Here is a 23,199-nt window from a genome sequence, read left to right as displayed (position 1 = left end):
AATTGCATCTTGACAGCATGGAAATGTTGGTGATTTGTTTTTAATGATAAGTGTTTTGCTTCATAAGAGAAAATATGATGTTTATAAATTCCACTCTCACATTGGCTGCAGTTGTTCCCATGAGAGCAGAATTCAAAATGTTCTCAAAAATTCAGTTTTTGAGATAAAATTCTGATATTTGCCAAACTTCATCAACCATGACTCCAGAATATTCTCATTTTTTTTCAGCAAGTTTTGTGGAGGACGGTCTGGAGATGCTCTGTAGCAAGTTTGGTGTCAATCGAGCAAAAATTGTGGGAGGAGATACATTTTAAAAGTTTTACAGTTATTGAAAAAAACAGAGTGATTGACTTCATAATTTGTAATAAGTTTAAGTGGACAAAAGTTTCAGCAGTATTGAGGCTACATTGTGGTGAAGTTTCAACACTGTAGCATCTACCGTTGGTTTGGTAGGAATTTTTTAAGTTTTTAAATTTAAACGCTTATTGTGCCCCCCCTAGGAGGGGGGGGCACATGTCCATGGAGTTGAGTGAATCTGGCATGGGACTGAACCTTTGTGCAAAGTTTGGTGAGTTTTCGCCCATGGGAAGTATGACTTCCTTGGAAGAAGAAAGAAAGAAAGAAGAAGAAGAAGAAGAAGAATTCCTAGGAATACAATAGTGTCCCGGCAGCTTAGCTGCCCGGACCCTAATAACGTTTTACATCTCCTGGGAGGGTATTTTATGTTGGTCTTTGGTTTTATACTTGTTTTTAACATTTTAAAGTGGATTAAATTTACTTTTTTGGTTGGAAACACAATACAAACATGCATAAAATCATCCAAATAAATAAAAAATTAGAAGTATTGACACCTTGAGCTAAGGTGAATCCACTCTGGTTTAATCATCCCTGTGAGTCTCTGCAGCTTGATGAGAGTCCGTCCGTTGATTAGACACTTAAACACCTGTGAGTGTGTGTGTGTGTGTGTGTGTGTGTGCAACCTTCACACAGCTGCAGCTACTAAAACATTCTCACTTTAAGATTTTCTCCACAGTTTTACTTTGTTATTTACACAATGAATTACTCCGAAGTCTAATTAATTGTGCGCTAATCATTTAAATATTGATTTTCTTTCATTATTCTCTCCAGTTTTTTGTTGGCAACATCTGAAACACTTGGAGAAGCAACGAGCCTATCATCGTCATCATCATCATCATCAACATCCCTTTGGATTTTCACTGTTGGCAGAATTAATTAAATCACAGTAGAAGCAAGAACTGTTTTTTTTGTTTTTTTAAAGCAAATGAAGCGTCTGTGGAGATTTGAGTTGTTTTCTTTTTTCGCAGGCAAAAAATAAAAACACACACACATCCTGTCGACTGAAATAAAAGTGTGTGTGTTTGTGCGTGTGTTGTGTTCTCACCTTGATGCTTTCCGAGGACTGTGAGTAGGACAGCGGTCCGTTCAGCAGGCTGCCGCCGCTCTGCGTCTTGGCCTCGCTGTAGGAGGCCGGAGACGGAGAGCTGGACGACAGACTCATAGAGCTCAGTAAACTGGGACCAGTGTCCTTACTGGGAGAGAGGAGAGAGATGGAGAGATGGAGGGTCAGCAGGTCAAAGAGATACGACGATACAACACATGTTTTAAAGAAGCTGCTCCCTCATACTCACGGCTGATTGGCTGTGGAGGTCAAAGACGAGGGTTGGCTGCTTTGTGATTGGCTGGCACTGTTGAGGGCGGAGTCTGTTGTGCTGTCTGCTACCACAGCGCTGTAACCTGCGACGCAAACAAACAGAGAGGACGTGAAATCCTTCAGTCCGCAACTCTTTTAACACGGTCACCACAGCAGTTCAAAAACAAGCTTTTTTTTGTAATATCAGAATGGTTCAATAGAACTGGAAGGTGTAGTTAGTTACAGTTTAAATGTAAATTATGGTGCGTTCAAATCAACTCGGAAAAAAACGAGCGCCGAGTTGTAAAAAATGAATTGAACGGTGTGGAACTCCGAAATTACAGGTCGGAAACTCAGGTATCATTTCACAGCTCCGACTTTCCGACTTGACGTCACGACAACATCAAAACATGGCGGCCCTCGTCGGTTAAAATTTTTAAGTTATTTGTTGAGGTTTTAATGCATTTTTTTTGTGTATTATTGCAGTAGCCTATATGAAATAAGTTTATATTAAAGGTCATAGCTACAACTTTTTCATCAAAAGGATTAATTTTTCTAAAATAATGCATCCACAGAATGTCTAGAGGGGTGCAGAATAAAAGTATTAATTTTACTGAATTTAAAAAAAATAGTATATAAATAATTGTTTAAAGGTTGACTATGTAGAATTACAAGAAAAACAACAGAAAAAGAATTCCAGCAGTCGATTGCCAGACCGTTGCTAGGTAAAACGGGCCGTTGCTAGGGACTCCGCTCTGATCAGAGGACAGCAGAGGAGGAGAGCTAAGCAGGATATTTACCTTATGTTTCATTTTTACCGTCATTAACAGCATAATAAATGACTTGTAGCTTGTTACAGGGACAGTGGAGGCTCTCTGACTTCCACACCGCTGCTGCTCAGAGCCTCCGCTGTCACTGCTCTCCTCAAGTTGGAAAAAAAAAAAGGAGCTCCGTGGCACCGAAAGTCCGCGACGATAAACGTGTTTATGAGAGATAAGACTACACAAATACACCCATCCTAACAAGTATATGATAATCCATTGATCCACCCATTGATTATTAAAAAGGCTTGGTTGGAAACAAACGCATCCGACCGGGAGGAGGCAGGAAAACAGCGGAGAACTGAGCCACATGTCGGCTACAGGCAGGTACGAATGTAAACAGAACGTTGACAGATAGTCATTGTCGACCCCGTCAAAAAAATTAAAAATAATAATTCAGACTAAAAAAAAAATTTTTATGGAAAAGCAATACTTTCATTCTGTACCCCTCTAAAGGCCCCATGGATGTATTATTTTTGAAAAAATATAGCTTTTAATAAATATTCTACATATTCAACCTTTAAAGGTTATAGCTACAACTTTTTCATCAAAATGATTAATTTTGGCGGGTCTGAAATATATAAATATTTACATCTGGTTACATTGGCAACGTCGGCATGGAATGATCTCTGTGGCAACAGCATTAGAACGTTGATGTCATGTGGAACTGGCAACCAGTAAAACGGAAGGTTGGAGTTCTACACCTACTGGCCAGGAGGAATTAAACTTGTAGCTTTCACCTTTAAGCTGTGATTGTTGTATTGTGTGAGATTGCGGTCCTCATATGTAACGGAAATAACGTTTAACGGTTATCTAGGCTATAACGTTATATGTGCACTCAACTGGGTCGTCTGCTCTCTTCATTTGCCTAGTGACGGCTGTCGAGGCGTTGGTGTCGACAAGAACAGATCTGATACTCACTAGTGCTACCGTTCTGCTTCTGTCGGCTCGGCGGTCTGACGGAGAGCGACGAGTTTCCTCCCAACACGCCGCTGCCCACCGGCCCCGAGCCGCCGCCGCCCCCGCCGCCGTTGCTCCCGATGACTCCGAGGCCGCTGCCGGGGGCGAGGCCTCCCACGGGGCTCGCCGACATCAGCGCGGTCCCCTGCACCACGGCCTGGCCGACCGAGCCGAGGCCCAGAATCCCCGCGCCGATGCCGCCGCCTCCGATGCCGCCGCCCACTCCGCCGAGCAGACCGGCCGTCGTGGACGTCGGCCCGCCGACCGTCATGTTCCCGCCGCCGATGGAGCTGCCGATGGAGCTGCCGATGGATCCCATGGAGCTGATGATGCTCGACGCGGTGCTGACGCCGCCCAGCGAGCCCGGCAGCCCCGAGCCGACGGCGCCCGAGGTGGCGGCCGCCTGAGCGTACGGCGCCGGGGTGGAGCCGGACAGGAGGCTCGCCATGCCGCTCGCCATGCCGCTCAGCGACGCCGACATCCCCGACATCCCCGACATCCCCGTCATCCCCGACATCCCCGTCATCCCCGACATCCCCGTCATCCCCGACATCCCCGTCATCCCCGACAGGCCGAGGCCGCCGGACATCGGGCTGGTGGCGAGCGAGCCGCCGGACATGCCGCCGCCGCCGCCTTTCCCCAGCGCCAGGCCGAGCCCGAGGCCGAAGCTGTTGGAGGTCGTCGGCGCCGTCGGCAGCGGCGAGGCGTTGGGCGTCAGGAGCCCCGGCTGCGTGGCGGCGCCGGCGTTGGGCGGCGAGGAGGCGACGGCGGCGGCGGCGACGTGGCTGTTGGCGGAGGAGGAGGAGCCGCCGGGGTTGGAGACGGGCGCCAGCGAGGCGGAGAGCGAGGAGAAGGAGGAGGCGAGCGAGGAGCTGACTGAGTGTTTGGCCTGTTGTTGTTGTTGTTGTTGTTGCTGCTGCTGCTGCTGCTGTTGTTGTTGTTGTTGTTGTTGCTGTGCCAACGGGTGCGGCGGCTGCTGCGTGGCGTTGCTGTAGCTGCCGGCCGACGTGTTCGAGAGGAGGAGGACCCCCGGCGAGTTGCCATGGTGATGATGATGGCTGCTGCTGCTGCTGCTGTTGTTGTTGTTGTTGCCGCCGACGACTCCAGAGCCGCCGCCGCCACCGCCGCTGCTGCCGCTTCCTCCCCCAGCGATGGTCGTCGCCATAGAGACCAGTGAGGATGAGGTCAGTCCTGAGACGGAGGAAGAAGAGGAGGAAGAGGAGGAGGAGGAGGAGGAGGAAGAGGAGGAGGAGGAGGAGGAGGATAACGAGGAGGAGGGGTTTCCGTTCTTCACAGGTGACTGGAGGAGAAAGAAAAATTAAAAAAAATTAAAAAAGGAGGTAAATTTTAACGATGCGTTCTGTTTTTACGACAGAACCGATAAAAACCAGCTGGACTTGAACGCCTCACCTGACTAACTTCACTGTCTGTCGAACGTCCTCTCTTCTTGTCGTCCTCCGAATTCTCCTGAAAAAACAATAACGACAACAACAACGTCAGTGATTACACTTCCTTTCCTGACCTCTTCTATCAGGAGGAGCGACAATAGTTGTGTTTCCATTTCACATAGAAATGCACAAAACTTAAATATCACAATAAAAAACTGGTAATGGAAACGCCTACATTTCAAAAAAACCTCGGTAAAACATTTTTACACTCTCATGAGGTGGTTTTTTAGACGTATTGATATAAAAGTGTATTGCAAAAGTTCTATGGAAACACTTATGAACAACATGTTTTTTGGCGTTGCATTGCTGACTTGGGCATTGTTTCTGAATGAATTAAAAAAACCTTTCCTATCATTCCCCTTTTCCGTGCATGGCTCAAGGAGATTGGCTCGCATCCACGCTCCACTCGACGCTATGAGAAGGAGTTGTTTTAGAGGTAAATTCATGCAAAAACCGCTGATCCGTGTTCCCATCGGTGGCAGTTTTCCATCAACAGTCTCTGCATTTCCCTCTAAAACAACTCTGTCTGGTAACGTTGTGTTATTATCTCATAGCGTGGTGAATGTGCAGGTCACAACTTGTCCACCAGAGCGTTGTGGAGTTGTTGGATTGTGTATTTGATGAGTTTAATGAGGGAAACCAAGAAATCCCATGAGCCTCCTCTGTAGCGTAGCTCTGAGCAGCTTGCGGCTCTGCTCCGCCGTTCTAAAAAACAGCTTGCACCGACAATTAAAGGTAACGAACCTACTGCTATGACTATAAGGATTATAATGGAAATGGGCCAATTTGCCAAAATGTTGAACTATCCCTCTAAATATTGCAATAAAAAACTGGTAATGGAAACGCCTACATTTTGAAAAATTTTTATGCTCTCATGAGGTGGTTTTTCAGACGTATCGATATAAACATGTATCGCAAAAGTTCTATGGAAACTCGTATTTCTCATTTACACGTCACCCGAGATGTGTACAGTAGTTTTGTGTATAGTATTTTGTGTATAACCGTGGTATAAATCCTTCTTGTGTGGACGCAGCTTCACTTCTAAGAAACAACCTCTCCTGGGTGATTAAAAAAGTTAAACTCCAACGAGTGAACTTGAGTTTTTTTTTTTCTTCCCAGGAGTCACTGCGTCACCCTGTCCTCTACTTTCCCCCCCTTTTCATGCCACCGTATTACTTCCTGTCAGCGGCTCCACGCCTTCTATTCAGACACATCAGACACATAATAACGGCTCTCGGTGCAAACTGCATGTGGGCAGAGAAGAAGAGCAGATGATATAATGGCAGCGCGGCAGAACAATGGGAGCAGATGGCAGCGCGCGGTAATAGCAGATACAAAAGGCAATTATATTAGGTTTGTATTTTAGATATCAGAGAGGCCTGACCTGACTCGACGGGACTGAAACAAAAAGGTTCATTAATGAGAAGAAGAAGGTGAAGAAGAAAGAGAAGAGAAACCCAGATGACAACATGTGGAAAAGATTTTAAAGGGATAGTTCACCCAAAATTCAAATTTCAGCAGTATTTGTCCATATAATGGTTGTACCAACTTTCTTCGTCCAAAAAGACACACCAGAAAACATCCAAATACCTCCATAATGCTCATCTGTAATGTCCCTCTTGTATTGAAGCCCCGACATGAGAAATTGTTCCGAAAAAAATTAAGTAAGTCTATATTTTAAGCTTGTTTGTAGCAGAAGCTCCCAGTGTCTCAATTCACTGCTCTTCCTGTGTCAGTGCACCGGCGGAACCATTTCTCATGTCGGGGCTTCAATACAAGAGGGACATTACAGACGAGCAGTTTGGAGGTATTTGGATGTTTTTTGGTGTGTCTTTTTGGACAAAGAAAGTTGGTATCCATTGACAACCATTATATGGACAAATACTGCTGCGCGGACGCCCCCGTAAGTACCCTTGAGTACCATGAACAAAATTGAATTTTGGGTGAACTATCCCTTTAAACTAAAAAAAAAAAAAAAAAAGGTCAAAACTGTGACTCAAAATATGAACTTTATGTCTCTGAAATCTTTGCAAAACCTCCACATGCTGCATAAATTTCATAACCACAGGGAGTGAAAGAAAGAACAAATAAATAAAAATCTCATCTTTTCCCAGCACATGTTGAATGTCAAAAGTGCAAGATGTCAAACTGCCGACCGGAGGCGAGATGAAAACTCGAGAAAAGAGAGAAAAGCATGTTCTTTTTTTTTTCTTTTTTTAAAGCTTTTTAAAAGTTTTTCGTACCGTAGTGCAAGTGGCAGGTGAGGGGGGGATGGGTGAGGATGAGGTGGTGGAGGTGGGTGTGCTGCTGGAGTGCTGGAAGATCTCGTCCTCCAAGTGCGAGTGTCCCGGCGGAGAGGTGGCGACCAGCGTCTGAGCTGCAGGGAGAGAGAGAGAGACGGAGAGAGGTCAGAAAAACTGTCTACAAACTTTTCACAGCAGTTTGCTTCAAGTCCACATGGTTACATCAGATATATGAAGTCAATAAAGTTGTTTCTACAGAGGTTTCTGAGAAGCTGCGATATAAAATCTAACATGTATACAACAGTTTCTTGGTCGGCTGCTACATATTCTTTGCCTTGTGGGTTTAAATATCGTTACTCTAGAGACTTGTTCATTTCTTTATTGCAACATAACTTCTGTGAGAGGATTTCAGCATCACTACCTGTTAGGATTTTAACCTGAGTTTGCACATTTTGTAATTCTGTTTTATGTTGTACAAAAAATCCCCAAAACAGACTATTTGAGCTACAACAAACCAAACGGTGTTGTGGTACTTGAGACTGGTCTTGAGACTCTCGGTCGAGCTGGACTCGGGATTTTTTCTCAAGACTAGTCAGGACCACAGCTGCAGTGTCATGTCTCTCTCTGTCACTGGCTCACTTTGGTTTATGTGATGAAATTCAATTACTTTTAAGATAATTATCTGTTTGTGTGTAACCATCTGAAAAAGTTGGTGTCACCAGTGTGAACAGTGGGAGGAGACTTCAGCAGGTTCTGTGCTGCTGTGTTCTTCTCTTCAATCCAAACTTTGTGTTTACATTAAATATGGTTTCAATTGTATATGCAAGTATATTTTTTCATTTTATCTGAGGAATAATGTAAATGTCAAGCCACATGCAAAAACTTAAAATCTTACCAAGAATATTTGTGTAATTTGTAGTCAAAATGTCATTTCTAGTCAAAACAAATCTCATTATACTTAAAATAAGACTGATCACATTTAAAAAGTTGCTTGTTTTTAGACACTTCTAATGCTTCTTTCAAGCATATTTTTACTTGAAATAATCTGATAGTGGGTCAAGTTTTTCTTTCTTATTACAAGCACAAAAAACAGCTTTCACTGGCAGATTTTTCTACTTATTTCAAGTGCAAATAATTTTGACTGAAACAAGTGAAAACTATCTAAAAACAAGTTAATTTGTAGGTGATGAGTCTTATTTTAAGTGGAAAGAGATTGGTTTTGACTAGAAATTAGACATTTCAACAAGAAATAAGACAAATATTCTTGGAAAGATTTTGAGAGTGAGTGCTGGTACTGAATACAGTAAAGGGTCTGGAATTGGTTTGGTCTTAGTCTCGGTATTGACTCAGTCTCTGGTTTGGTGGTCTTGACAACACTAACTGCTCCTTCTCTACTTACGGATGTCTTCCAGATCCAGGTCGTCGTAGAGAAACTCGTTCTCCTCGAAGTCTGGATCCTGCGACGAATCCAGGTAGTACTCCACATCATCCTGCATCAGCAGAAAAGAAAACAAGAGGCAACATTAGAAATAAATCTTCTTCAAGACTTTCAAGAATAACACATTTGATTTTCCAGAGAAATAAGAATAATTTCAACGATTAATCTTCTAAATAAAAATACATGTTGTTGCATCCTGGCGATAAAGACGGTGTCAACACTCAGATGTTCAAACAGCTGTGTGTCTCAGTCAGTTTTCCCACCTTGATCTTCCTGATGGAGTCCACCTGCACCGAGTCGTTGTCCAACATCCTCAGTATCGTCTCCAACATCCGGATGTGGTATCGATGCTTTTCGATAAACTTCTTCAGCTCCTCAATCCGGTCCTGTTTCTGCACAAAACCAAATCTGAGTTAAAGATGCAACTGAATTATATTTTCTTTTTTCCACAAACTTTTCAATTTGGTTTCAGTCTGGACCACAACGACGGCACTTGATTTTTACTGTTGAACAAAGTTTCATTCACTCTGATGCGAAACACAAACGGAGGTGAATTATTTATTCAAATAGCAAAAGGAACAAAATGGCATTTAGAATGAAAAACAAGCGGCAGCGTGTTTAAAATTTAAAACACAGCAGAGCGATGTGAGAAAACGTATAGGAGGCGCCGCCACGTATGCACTTTACAGCTTTAATGCTTCACACGTCGCAGCAGCCACCACTTCTGATTTCAATATTTAATCCTCCCACTGCTTTACACTTAATTTAAACATGTTGTGAGTGTTTCTCATGCCATATATTTTCTTGTTTTTTTTTTTTCCTGTTTTGCATGTTTCCAGGTTGAAATGTGTTTCCTCGTAAAGTAAAAGCATAAAAAGCAGCAGCAGCTGAATCTCTGCGGACGAGCGGCTGCAGCGAAGCGATTATTAAAAACACACGGACGCATGTTGTTGAGCTGCATTAGTGGAGGCAGCACAGAGGAACATATTAATGCTTTTCATATTAATGCAGCAGCAGCAGCAGCAGCAGCACATGTCAGCAACATGAGCGGGTCAAGACGCTGCAAAGTGCAGAGCAGCAAAACACAGAGTTACACTTAACTCTGCACCAACCAGGTTTCAACTGTTCAACCAGATTAAATCCTGGTTTAAGTTCAAATTCTGCTGCACAAAACTGGTTTGTGAAAAGAAACTTCCACTCAAATGCAAATGTTTTTTTGTTTTTTTTTACCCTGATCAGTTTGAACACAACCTGAGTCCAGAAGATGATATCTGCACTTCTTCGCTCTTGGCCGACTGAGCTATAACTTAACTGCATCAGCGACTAACAACGACTTGACAATTGCTCGAATTTTAATTGTGATTTAGATTTTGGTTCGAAAACTTACAATAGTAGGCACTTTACTCCATGCACTCTAAAAATACCACTTCATGACAGATATTGCCTGATGATGCACAGTTGTTTTCAAGGTAAATGCAGAGACTGCTTGCCGAAAAACTGTCCCTGAAGGCAACGCGCATCAGCGGTTTTGCATGAATTTCCCTCTACAACAACTCTGTCTGGTAACGTTCTGTTATTATCTCATAGCGTGGTGAATGTGCAGGTCACAACTTGTCCACCAGAGCGTTGTGGAGTTGTTGGATTGTGTATTTGATGAGTTTGATGAGGGAAACCAAGAAATCCCATGAGCCTCCGTAGCGTAGCTCTGAGCAGCTCACGGCTCTGCTCCGCTGTTCTAAAAATAGCTTGCACCGACAATTACTAAAGGTAACAAACCTGCTGCTATGACTATAGGGATTACGGCAATGGGCCAATTTGCCAAAATCTAGAACTATCCCTTTAAAACGTGCCGGTCGTTGGCAGAATCAAGAAAAATACCCATACATAAAATGGTGTAAATAACAGTTATTATGAGTTTTGCCATCTAATCGTCGTCCAGCCCTACAACAGACAAAAATAAAAAACTCTTCTACTGTAGTTTCATTTATTAAAACACAGATTTTCCTGCTCTGAATAAAACCTGAACTGATTCCTGAGGCAGAAAAACGAAGGTGTTCAGGACCTGATGTCCTCACACTCTGTTTTCTAGCTCAGAGTCCTCGGGAGAGGAGTTGGGAGGAAACGGAGGTTGTCGGCTGGGTCAGAGCCTGAGAAGATGAAGATGAATGGAGGAGGACACAGTGTGTGTGTGTGTGTTGTGTGTGAGACCTCACACAGACTAAATAACCAGGAGGAGGAAACGACACAGGGGAGCAGAGGAGACGAGGACGAACCAATCACAGCCTAGGACACACTGACCTCCTTGTCTCCTTTCTTTTTCCTCGTCTGGACCGACAGAGACTCCACTTCGCTCTCGAACTGGTCGACCTGCATGTTTAACATGTCTATCGTGTTCTGAGGAAGGAGAAGAGGAGTTAGTCACCAAAAATAAATTAAAACACGTTTTTTTTAATTAATACCTCAAGATTAGATCTGCAACTAACTGACAAATCACTCATTAAATCAAGAAAATGAAATAAAATAATGGAAAAATGCAGTTTTCCAGAGACCAAAGTGACATTTTAAAATAGATTTTGTCGTCTTGTGCACCGTAGATATTCACCTTGTGATAAATGAACCTGGCAGGTTAATCAAATCAATATATTTCAGCTTCATTTATAAATATCTCCCCGTTTCAGTGGGAAAACGGTGTCGTTAGGGTGATTTCTTTGTGCTGTATTGATGTGAGTGGATGGTGGTTTTGTGCTTTTCAGTCTTTTTGTTTTTGTGAGAAACGTTTGGTCATAAATTCAGTTTGACTTCTGCTTCTGTCTCACTTTCACTTCCCGCTTTGTAAAGGAAACACCAAGGGGAAAAAAAAAAAAGTTCCCAGAGTAAACCTCCACCTCTGACCGACTCTTACAGTTACAGTCCCGAGTGAACACACAACGTCTCGCTTTGGAGAAAATTAACGACACATTATGGTTTTTATCTTAAATTATAATGAATTTAGTGGAAACACTAACATGTTGGAGCATGAAGAAAACAAAAGGAGTGTAATCTCTGCAAAAGTGGAGTAATGGAGGGAACAAACTATTATTATTATTGATTACAACAATCATTACTTCTAAAGGAAAGGAGGAGTCACTTATTTCCTATAATAATCCTCTATTCTTTAAACAATTGGGACTTTTAAAAGATTTAAAAAGAGTCCGGTTGATGCTGTTACACGAGGTCGAGTCCTGGCGATATCAATCCTATACTGACAATAAATGAATGTACACTGAGTTATTTTAAAGAATTCAGATTTATTTATGCTCATTCTTGCAATAAATAAGACTAAAGAAGAAGTTCTGACTTTATTTGAACTAAAAGGAGCATTTTGAGAGAATTAAATCTCTTTAAGTCGTAAAGTGTTTATTTTTATTTTGTGCAGCTTGATTTTATTGTATTACATAAGAAAAGTGTTTTTTAGAAATAATATTGTTAATATACCCCTAAACCATGTGAAATATGTCCTATTAATACAGTAGCTGCCCCCTTTTTTAGAAGCAATTATTAAAAAATATGTTAAAGATAAATATATAAATGAATTCTTCAAATGCCACTGTGATAAACTCACCGTCAGCCACGTCCCGACCTCCTCCTTCTCCTTCTGGGCCGGGTCGACCTTCTGGGCCAGACCCAGACCTTCTTTAGAGTAGGCTTTTGTCTTGGTCTCTCGCTCCACGATCTTGAACCGCTCCATTTGCTGCAGACAAGACGAGGAGAACCAACATGAAACAGTTCATCATCGTATTATAAAGAATCATTTTTCACTCCAACTCCCAACAACAGATGTGTAAATTTCAGGGCGACCAACAACGACGGCGCCGCGGGAAACCCTGAAGAAGAGCAGCAGCGTCAGGGTGAGAAAAGAGCCGAGTCATGGTGACAGGACACTGATCTTGCTGAGTCGCTCTCTCTCTGCTCAGGTGCTTCACATCCGGTGCAACTAAACAACTCTGATGATCACAAACTGGTGTGTGAGCCGGTCGGTGGGCGGAGCCACTGCAGAACAGGTGTTTCACATCAGAGCAGCTCCCATGATGCACTGCTGCTCCATGAAGAACGCGGCCATCTTGGTTTTAAATATCTAATTTTAGAGATTATAATAGAAACATCTCTATAGTTGTTTCTGTATAAAACAAACTTCTTGTGACTGAAGTTTGACTTTGACTCCTCTTGACCTTGTGTTTTCTTATTTCTTACTGCTATAACAGCTGCTAGTACTCTGTCCTCTCTTATATTTATGCAGGTTGTAATCTGTTTTCTTATTGTTGCTGGTAATATTCTGTTTTTTCTTATATTTACGCAGGTAGTTTCCTATTGTTTTCTGTTTTTTTTAATGGTATGTCTGCCAGTCTTTAAATGTGAGGACTACAAACGGAAATGAGCTTTGAGCTAAATCCGGCATATTTACATGACGTCACGTGTGCGTCACCAATTGTTCATTAATGTGCATTGTCCTCGTCAAATAAACAATAAATGAAAAATGATTGTTTACAAACAGGAAATGGGCGAAACTTTTTAAAGATACATCTTTTCATCTTTCTGTGAAGCACTTTTTAACAGTTATTAGTTAACAGTTTTTAATTATGTCAAAAACTGAAAAGATATTTTCTCTGTAAAAGAGCTAGAAAATTACACCAGGTGAAACTGCACTTGTTCATCTTTCTGTGAATCACTTTTTGTTAAGAAAAAGGCTGTATAAATAAAGATTATACAGATCATTATTATCATCATTGTTTATGTATTAGAGGTTTTTCCATTCTTACATTTTTTCTCTTTTTCAATTAAGTCAAAAAACTTTTTCTGTTCTAATTTTTGCTTCTCTGCAAAAGAGCTAAAAAAAAAAAAAAAACATTACGCCAGGTGAAGCTACAGTTATTTGGTTAAAAAGTGAAATAATATTTTTTTTCTTTTCTATAGTCAAGACCGAACTGTAAGACTCTAGACTCTTTATCTACTAGATAAATAAATGACATTATTTAAGACCATCAAACACAAATATTATACCGATAGTTAGTATAATAATAATAATAATAGTATACCGAGTGTTACCAGTGGATAAATGACTGAAAACCCATTAATTACATGAAATATTATCTGATGCACATTGAAAAACTAATAATCTACTGTTTGTGTTGCTGCTGCATCTGAGCCGAGTCACAACCAGAACAAACAAACAAAAACAACAACTAAAACATTTTCTGTTGCTTTTCCCAAATGATCATCAGGATCATCGACGATCGATCCATCGGACCTGGAGTTTTTAAGACTTTGGTGGTGGTGATGGGGGTTATAACGAACATGAAATGTCCCTCCTCTCTTCCCCTCCTCCTCCTCCTCCTCCCTCGTTCCTACAGTACTCACCGTCTCTATGAGTTTGCGGTTTTCTACTAGCTGCCTTTTGTCTTTGATCTCGTTGGATGCCACCCACGTCTTGATCTGGTCTCGAAGACGCTGAGGGACCAGAAGAAGAAGAAGAAGGAGGAGGAGGAGGAGGAGGAGGAGGAGGAGGAGACACAGCAGGAGGGAGAGAGAGAAAGAGAGACATAGAGAGACATAGAGAGACATGAGTGAGATGTGCAGAGACTCGTCATGGATGATGAACTTCAGAGCAAACAGGCTTGGCTTGGAGTTTGGTCCTCATGGCAACATCAAATCAAGACGAAGCAAACACACACTGTTTCAGCTGACAGTGATGATACTTAACACCACACACACACACACACACACACACACGGTTTAACATCAGCAAACAATCTGAGTGTTTTCATCCCTTTTCAGGGCCTTCAATGCGTCGACCCGACACCTGAACTCACCTCCGTCAATTTCTGTCTCAGCTGCTGATTGGCTCAAAAAATAAATAAATCTGACTCTGTGTTAAAAACTTTCTGTGCTTTTAGGCCTCGTCCAAACAAGATGGAGCTTCCCACAAAATAATATTCTTCTTGTTTGTTTTTTGAAAAAAGGTTTAAAAAATATCTGCGTACATACTGATCCACTGAAAACGACTTTAAACGCTGTAGTTCATACACCAGGCCAGTGTGTGGCGATGTAATGTTCAAGGGGATTTCTTGGTTTCCCTCATCAAACTCTGTATCAAATACACAATCCAACAACTCCACAACGCTCTGGTGGACAAGTTGTAACCTGCACATTCACCACGCTATGAGATAATAACACAACGTTACCAGACAGAGTTGTTTTAGAGGTAAATTCATGCAAAACTACTGATGCGCGTTGCCTTCAGGGACAGTTTTTCATCTAGCAGTCTCTGCATTTACCTCTAAAACAACTCTGTCTGGTAACGTTGTGTTATTATCTCATAGCGTGGTGAATGTGCAGGTCACAACTTGTCCACCAGAGCGTTGTGGAGTTGTTGGATTGTGTATTTGATACAGAGTTTGATGAGGGAAACCAAGAAATCCCATGAGCCTCCGTAGCGTAGCTCTGAGCAGCTTGTTCTAGAAATAGCTTGCACCGACAATTAAAGGTAACGAACCTACTGCTATGACTATAGGGATTATGGCAATGGGCCAATTTGCCAAAATGTTGAACTATCCCTTTAAATACTGATGTGTTGTCTCATTTAATAACACATTTATTTGCAGCAACTCTTCAGTGAGTTTTCATCGTCTTAGTGTCCTTACCTGTAGCTTTTTAATCTCTTTCTTGAGGTCTGCTTCATATTTCTCCTTCTGGTTGGCGTTGGCTGCGTTGTGAAGCTGCAGAGAGGAGGAAACAGAGGAGAGGGTCAACACGCTGTTTATCAAGAAATCAGAAAATAAAAATATTTTTGTGTTCATTTATGTTCTTATATCCAATAATATTAATACTTTAAAAGAAAATTATTATAGTTTAAGCTGGTTTTCAAGTAAAATATTCAACATTTTGATGTTTCCAGCTTGTGAAATGTGAGAATTATGTGTTGTTCTTTATCAACCTCAACAATAAATATAATATGTTATAGTAATTTAGTAGTTTGGACTAAAATTGACACAAAACAGGACATTTATGACGTCTCTTTGTGCTTTCATTGGCATTTTCTGCCTTTTTTGTGTATTAATAGACAAAATAAATGGGTAAATAAACAATTAAACAGGTAAATTGATAGTGAAGATATGTAGATGTGAAGATGTGGAGATGGTCGATGAGTAAGTTGCCTTGTTGTCGTGTCTCATCACCTTCTGCCAGATGTCTTCGAACTGCTCTACACCCTCCGCTACTTTTTTCAGACATCGATCTATTTCACCTGCAGGAGGAGAAACAGAAGGAGAAGAAGAGAAGAGAAGAGAAGAAAAGGTTTATCAGATCAATATAAACTGCTCAATTTGTAAAGAAAAAATGGATTTTTAACTTAACTGGTTAATTTTTTTTATTTTTTTTCCAACAGGAACACGTTGAAGCTGCATTTTTAGCTCAGACACAGGAAAAACAAACACAGCGTGGAGCAGCAGCGGCTTTTAACAAACACAGTCTGACGTCTCATGAAATATGCAAATCGACGAAAGGTACATTAAGCTTGTAAGTGAGAGGTTACACACACACAGACACACACACACTGAATCTTGAATGTGCAGCGCTACGATTGGTGGAAAGTGGAGGAGAGGAGAGGAGTCGTAAACGGTGGCGAGGGAGCGACAGGAAGAGACGACTCCGGCTTTGTCCCAGATTTAGGTTTTTTTTTCCTCGTGTTATGTGACACAGATTAGTCGTTTGCTATTCAAACGTAAACAGGAGGGGAAAAAAAGTTGTTTTCATTCATGCCTTTTTATAACATCTGACCTGGATCACATGGAGGTGAAGGTTTTAATAAGGAGCTAATAAAAAGACATTTACATTTAAGACTAATTATTAAAATAAGTTTTTAATGCACAAATGAGAAAAAAACAAACTGTTCTTCAGCTTCTAATGTGTGAAGATTTCTCTGTTTTATATGATTTTAAACTGAAAACCTGTATATTCTACTAGAGCTGCAACCATGAATGAATCGATTAATCCAACAATAATCGATTATTAAATTAATCGTCAACTATTTTCATAATCAAATAATCGGTTTGGGTGGTTTTTTTAAGAAAAAAAAAGGTCAAAATTCTCTGATTTCAGCTTCTTAAATGTGAATGTTTCTGGTTTAGTTATGCATTTATGACATTTGAAGACGTCATCTAGTGGTTTGAGAAACACTGATTGACATTTCTCAACATTTTTTAACATTTTATTGACCAAACAACTAATCGATTAATCGTTTAAATAATCAACAGATGAATCGATAATGAAAAGAATCATTAGTTGCAGCCCTATATTCTACATTATATAAACTATATAAGTCATTAAATGTAATAATTTGCTTATTAATCAATAACAACCATCAGTGAGCAGCGAAATCTGTTGTCAAACTAACATGGACGCTCGTATTTATCTGCACATAAACACACATCACACATCTTCTGCGTCGTTACTCAGAGCTCGTGATTCTGATATTTCCCAGCGTGCAGTGAAAGCAGCATAATAATATTCATAATAATAATGTGAAACTGTCACGTCGACACAACCGTCGGTTTGTTTCTGTTTCATGGAAAAAGGTGGAAGAAGAAACAGATACAAATACAGATACAGATACAGATCTAAATTCACATGTAACGCATTTTGACTGGGAACGAAGGAGTGAAGGAAGGAAAAGGGAAGGGACAAAGGAAGGAAGGAAGGAAAGAAAGATGAAGGGAGGGAACTGATTAGGTCAATGAAGGAAGCAGAAGGATGGACGAAGGGAAAGAAGGGAGGAAGGAGGGGGAAAAGGATTGTGGAAAGAAGGAAGAGAGAAAGGAAGGAAAGAGGGAAGGATGGAGGAGTAAATGTAAATATTATAGATACAAATAGATGCATAAAAATATAAATAATACAACATGTAACATCAAACTGAAAATGACAAAGTGACGTTTTGAACTCCTGAGAATCCACTCGTCTCAAATCTAAAAAACACTTTGCTCGTTGTCGTTGTCGTGATTGACATCGGATTTTAGGGAAAGATGCACAAGAGTCGACCCCAAAAGTTGCATGAACACACACACACACACACACACACACACACTGGGGCTGCGTTCTGCCTCTGACCTTAAACAGCCTGGATGTGAACGCGCAGCAGCAGCAGCAGCAGAGTGTGTGTTATTTTTAGACGAAGGTCCACCTCCTCTGTAATAATACATTATAATGTGACAGAGCCAGCTCCATCTTCTCCTCTCAATGAGTGTGTGTGTGTGTGTGTGTGTGTGTGTGTGTGTTTAATATGACAGAGAGAGAGAGGGGGGAGGGGGGGGTGGGAGTGGAGAATCAAACCTGTCAAAATAAAAGTCTCTTTCTTTTTGCCCACGGCGACAAACGTCAGTAAAAAACAACAACATCAAAGTAAAGAACAGAGAGGAGAAGGTTTCTGTGGAGCCTCGAGGTGTTTTTTTTGTCTTTACACACACACACACACACAAAATATACTCCAGGTTGGGTTACGAGTGTGTGTTTGTGTGTGTGTGTGTGTGTTCGACATCAGTCAACGTCAGCGTCACTGTTACGGTCACACTGTGTGTTTTTGAAAAGCAGCGAGAACAGAGTCGTCACATGATCCCGACACACTGACTCCTGAACCCTCAACACACACAGTACACACACACACACAGCACACACACACACACACACACACACACACACACACACACACACACACACACACACACACACACAGAGGAAGTGTCTGTCGAACCAAAACGGGAAAATAAAGCCAACACACACACACACACCTTCAGACTTCAGAGTGTGGTGGGACTAGATATCTCTGGTTCTTAATACTTCATATTTATTATTATCATGTCGTATCACAGCTCATCTGAGAGTCTGTTGTTGTGTTTTATTGACGTATTTAGTGGCTGCTTGTTCATAATCGTTTTTTTGAAACAATAAATTATCATCTTGATTAAACACTGGAGCCGTTTTAACTGTTTTTTACTGGTTTAAATGCTTCGTTTACTGTTTTATGTCATTATTTATTTATTACACCTTTTCCTGCAGTTTCCCTTTCGGGTGAAACAAAGTCACCTGAACCTGAACCTGAAGGATCCGACCGACGTCTGGTTCAGACTCAAGAGTTTAACTAAATCTACTTTAATGAAATTACACTATAATTAACAAGAAAGAAAGAGAGAAAGAAAGAAAGGAAGAAAGAAAGAAAGAAAGAAAGAGAGAATGAAAAGAAAGAAAGACAGAGAGAAAGAAAGAGAGAATGAAAAGAAAGAAAGACAGACAGACAGAAAGAGAGACAGACAGAGAGACAGAGAGACAGACAGACATACAATAAGAAAGACATACAGAAAGAAAGAAAGAAAGAGAGAAAGAAAGAAAGAAAGAAAGAAAGAAAGAAAGAAAGAAAGAAAGAAAGAAAGAAAGAAAGAAAGAAAGGACAGAAGGAAAGAAAGAAAATGGGAAGGGTAGATGGAGAAAGAAAGAAAGAAAGAACAAAAGGACAGAAAGAAAGAAGACACAGAGAGAAGGGTAGATAGAGAAAGAAAAAGGTAAGAAAAACAGAATAATAGAAGATAAAGAGAATAGAGAATGAATGAAAGAGACAGAGGGGTAGTAAGAAAGAAGGAAAGAAATTGGGGTGGATAAATGAAAGAGAGATATACAGAGAGCGGTAGAAAGAAAGAAAGAAAGAAAGAAAGAAAGAAAGAAAGAAAGAAAGAAAGAAAGAAAACACAGACAGAAACATTAAAACTAGAGCCTGACCGTTACTGATTCTGATATTAGGGAGTAAAAAGTCCAACAACTAATAATCAATAAACACATTTTTCACAATGATCCTCACATGTGGTTCAGACACTTGTAACAAATCTGTATTGGAGACTCAAATTCTTCCTGTTAAATAATAAATAACTCTGATTATTTAGTGCAGCTCTGCAGTAAACTCTGGGTAAATGACAATAAAACCAGTAAAAATCAGTAGAAACTGGTGAAACTCCTCTATTTCCTTCAGTGTTGTGTGGATGAAACCTGTAGAAACTGAATGAACAACAACACTGACGTTATTTCCCTCTAATAACAGGACATGAGACCAGACAGTTTGTAGTTCACCTGCACAGAAAGAGTCTGAACATCGTCAGAAAATAATCCGTCAATAATCAAAGGACCTTATTTTCAATCCAGACGGACGACGGCACCGGCCGCTTGTTTGATTTTCTCTGAAACCGAGAATCCGACGTTAACACACACACACACACACACACACACACAGACTTCACACTTGGTCGGATGTGAGGGGATGAGAGACGCACCTCTCTCTCTCTTTCATTCTTTACACTATTAAAATCTATTTCTGTCTCTTCTCACATGACCGACCGACCGCCTTCGAGGAAATCTGCAGCGTTTCAGTCGTTTTTTTATTTTTTTTTATTCTAAATTAAATCATCCGACAAATAAAACCTCTTCTGTCACGTGTGGCTTCTGCAGAAGTTGAAGCTCCTCCACTTAACCGACTTTAAGTTGTTTAATTGACAGATTCTTTAAATAAAAGCTGTAAAATCTGAGACTTTTGGGGGGATTTTTGAAACCAAATAGACAAGAAGACAGAGTTCATAAAGGTTGAAACGTAAAATATACAACACTGGCCTTTATAGTGTCACTTTTCTCCTTCTGTGTTTCTCCTCAGCTCATCACAATGAACTTCACTGAGGGTGAGGATGTAAAATGTGTCAAGAAGAGAGTCCAATCTGTTGCACAGGATGAATTTGCTAAGTGTGAAAATTACATAGAAGACAGAAAGAGGCTTAATATTATTGAAACTGCACATTTTCTCATGAAATTCAGGTCGTTCATAATGTTTTGGGAGGGATCTTAATCTTAATCGATCTTAATAATGAAGCCACTTTGCACTAAAACAAAAGAGGAAAATGTAGAGTTTCAGGTTATTATGATATTATTATTATCACCGGTCCGGCCCACTTGGGATCAAATTGCGCTTAACTAAAAAAAAAGAGTTTGACGCTCCTGTTTGAGAGCGACGCAGCCAGATGTGGACGCAGAAAACCATCACATAACAACATCAGCTGTGGACGGTCTGCACCACTGCTCCTGTTCGGTCTCTTCTTCATGTCAAACACCAAAGAGGAGAAGCAGCAGCAGCAGCAGCAGGAGGAGGAGGAGGAGGCAAAAAAACACAAAGCTCTTGTGTAAGAGCATCATGTTGCACCTGAAGCTACAGGAAGTTAAAAAAACAAAACAAACAAACTCAGATTTAATTCGGACTCCCCCTGTGGATCCTAAAGAGCCGCTCCGACCTGGCAGGATGACAGCTTACACAACCCGGCAAACAGGCGGCTTGTGAGCGCATGTGACTTTTGTTTACAAGCCACAGCTTTTAAAAAACCCGAGCAGCGTGAAACTAAACGCACCAAGAGGAGATTCGGTCTGCGACAGGTCACAGAGCGACACACACACACACACGCACACACAGTAATCTTTTACTATCTCACGAATACATTTGATTCTGATTTTTGGGGCTACGATTCGATTCAAAATCAATTTTTGATTCAAAACGATTTGATTCCTAATGATTTCTGCTTCAGTCTGTCGGTGTGCAAAGGATCCTCATGATCTACTCCAGTCTGCTTTGCAAGACACAATGACTGAAGTGTATTTTTCACATTTATTGAGTTTTAAACATTTATCCATGCTTAGATGGAATTGTTGAAACTGCTGCATAAAAGCAGTATCACATATTGCTTTAGTAACTAAATTAAAAGTGCCTCTTTATTCTTTAAAAACAGTGCAGTTAAACATGCTGCCTTTTAAATTCTAAGGAAATGGATTTTTGTTTCATTGTTTTATTTTTTTTAATCGATTTGGGGACATTTTATATCGATTCTGAATCATATTAAATGAGAACTGTGATTCTTAGGCACACCCGTAGTGTGAACACAAACATTTGTAACTCAGGTAGAGCGACACAAAGGAGGAGGAAGAGGAGGAGGAGGAGGAGCTACGACGCCGGGACTTTCCCATCACAACTCGCTCTGTGAACGCGGCGGCGGCGAAGCTGCTGCTGCACCTGGCACCTGATCAGACCACAACAAACCCTGATGCTTTTTTTATGCATCAGCTCAGGTGTTGGCAGCATGACACACACACACACACACACACACTCACACACACACACACACACACACACACACACACACACACACACACACACACACACACAGTCAGCTCACCTTGAAGTTTCCTTTTATCGGCCATGACTGATGACTAGGATGTTGTCTTCATGCCTTCTTTCACTGCAGGACATAAAACAAAACCAAAAACCAAAAAAAAGCAGATTAAAAATGATTATTTTTACCAGTGAGACGATGCACATTGATTAATATACACAATAATCAATCAATCAATCAATCAAAGTTGATATCGAGAGCAAATTTCATACAAAAGAAGCAGCTTTTACATGATAAAATAACAAACACAGAGGAATTAGAAACACTAGAGTGGGTAAAAGTCAGTAAATGGTTTAGAATACAGTAAAAAAAAAAAAAATAATACAAAGGAATAAAATGGCAATATTGCATGAAATTAAAGAGCAGAGATCTATTAAAGCAATAAAAGCGATTAAATGGTGTTAAATAGTGTAGTAATAAGCACCCAGAGTGAAGATAATAACCAGTCGAACCGGATGGAGAGAGATGTTGATGTAAAGGTGAAGAGGTTTGACTTTACGACACACAGAGAGAAAGTTCATCATCAGCAGCTTGTTAAATCTGACCTTTAACCCTAAACCCTCCATTATAATCCACTATAAGAATCTGAAACTGTGGGTGAAAGGAAAGTAAAAATGTTTCATTTCTCTGTCCTGCTCCTTTTTCATGCATGAAATGACATAAATTATAAATCATCATTATTATTTTGTCTGTAACGTATGAATTGAACAACATGTTCATGCATGGAACCATCTTCTCCTCTGTCTGAACCTGCTGCGCTCCGCTCCGCTCGCCGTCGACGTCAGCACATGTTGTTGGAGCTTTTTTTATGTTTTTGTTTTTGTTTGTCAGAAACTTTCACGTCGAACATGTCTGTACTTGTTGTTGTTGTTGTATGATGGGATGCCTCGGTAACGTGCAGCGGGAACCTGGCTGTGACCACGACGACGACGCTGATGATGCATCTACCTGAACTTTATCAGCTGATGTGATGAGACGACGACACTGATGTGAGATAATGAATGTTTTTTTTAGTTTTTCATCATGAAGGAGGGGGGGGGGGGGGGGGTTTCATCATGAGTTAGAAAAAAAAAAAAAAATACATCCCATAAACTGGCTGAGCTCCATGGAAACAGATCCCTATTATTGAATCTTTCATTTCACTGCTGAAATATTGATCTGTGCTGCTGTCCATCTCCGTCATGTCAGAGTGAGACGTTTCTGAGCGACAACGTCAGATCGTTGGTTTGTTTTTATATTTAGTATCTATGGAATAGGGAGTAAATTATGTTTTTTTTTCCTTACAGCAACAGGAAACACGAGTCAGGACCATGGATGTATTGAATATAATACGTCCATGGTCAGGACGGGGTTAATGGACGTCA

General features: G+C 40.9%; 1 protein-coding gene across 1 annotated transcript in view; it reads right to left on the bottom strand.

The window, feature by feature from the left end:
- LOC310993871 (CCR4-NOT transcription complex subunit 3-like) overlaps positions 1 to 23,199 on the bottom strand; it is a 37,551-nt gene that overhangs the window by 10,362 nt on the left and 3,990 nt on the right. Inside the window, exons 2-14 of the mRNA XM_083982354.1 lie at positions 21,839 to 21,901; positions 15,773 to 15,840; positions 15,239 to 15,313; positions 13,956 to 14,045; positions 12,163 to 12,291; positions 10,860 to 10,955; positions 8,825 to 8,953; positions 8,523 to 8,613; positions 7,124 to 7,257; positions 4,843 to 4,899; positions 3,394 to 4,732; positions 1,650 to 1,755; positions 1,403 to 1,550 (exon numbers count right to left, since the gene is read on the bottom strand). Coding sequence (XP_083838480.1) covers positions 1,403 to 1,550; positions 1,650 to 1,755; positions 3,394 to 4,732; positions 4,843 to 4,899; positions 7,124 to 7,257; positions 8,523 to 8,613; positions 8,825 to 8,953; positions 10,860 to 10,955; positions 12,163 to 12,291; positions 13,956 to 14,045; positions 15,239 to 15,313; positions 15,773 to 15,840; positions 21,839 to 21,863 — 2,487 coding nt within the window. The 5' untranslated portion in view covers positions 21,864 to 21,901. The remainder of the gene's footprint in view (positions 1 to 1,402; positions 1,551 to 1,649; positions 1,756 to 3,393; positions 4,733 to 4,842; positions 4,900 to 7,123; positions 7,258 to 8,522; positions 8,614 to 8,824; positions 8,954 to 10,859; positions 10,956 to 12,162; positions 12,292 to 13,955; positions 14,046 to 15,238; positions 15,314 to 15,772; positions 15,841 to 21,838; positions 21,902 to 23,199) is intronic.

This window comes from Trachurus trachurus (assembly GCF_905171665.1).
Source record: "Trachurus trachurus genome assembly, chromosome: 11".
Lineage (NCBI taxonomy): Eukaryota > Metazoa > Chordata > Actinopteri > Carangiformes > Carangidae > Trachurus > Trachurus trachurus.
Note: the sequence above shows the minus strand (reverse complement) of the source record. Positions and strands in the feature narration are given on the sequence as shown.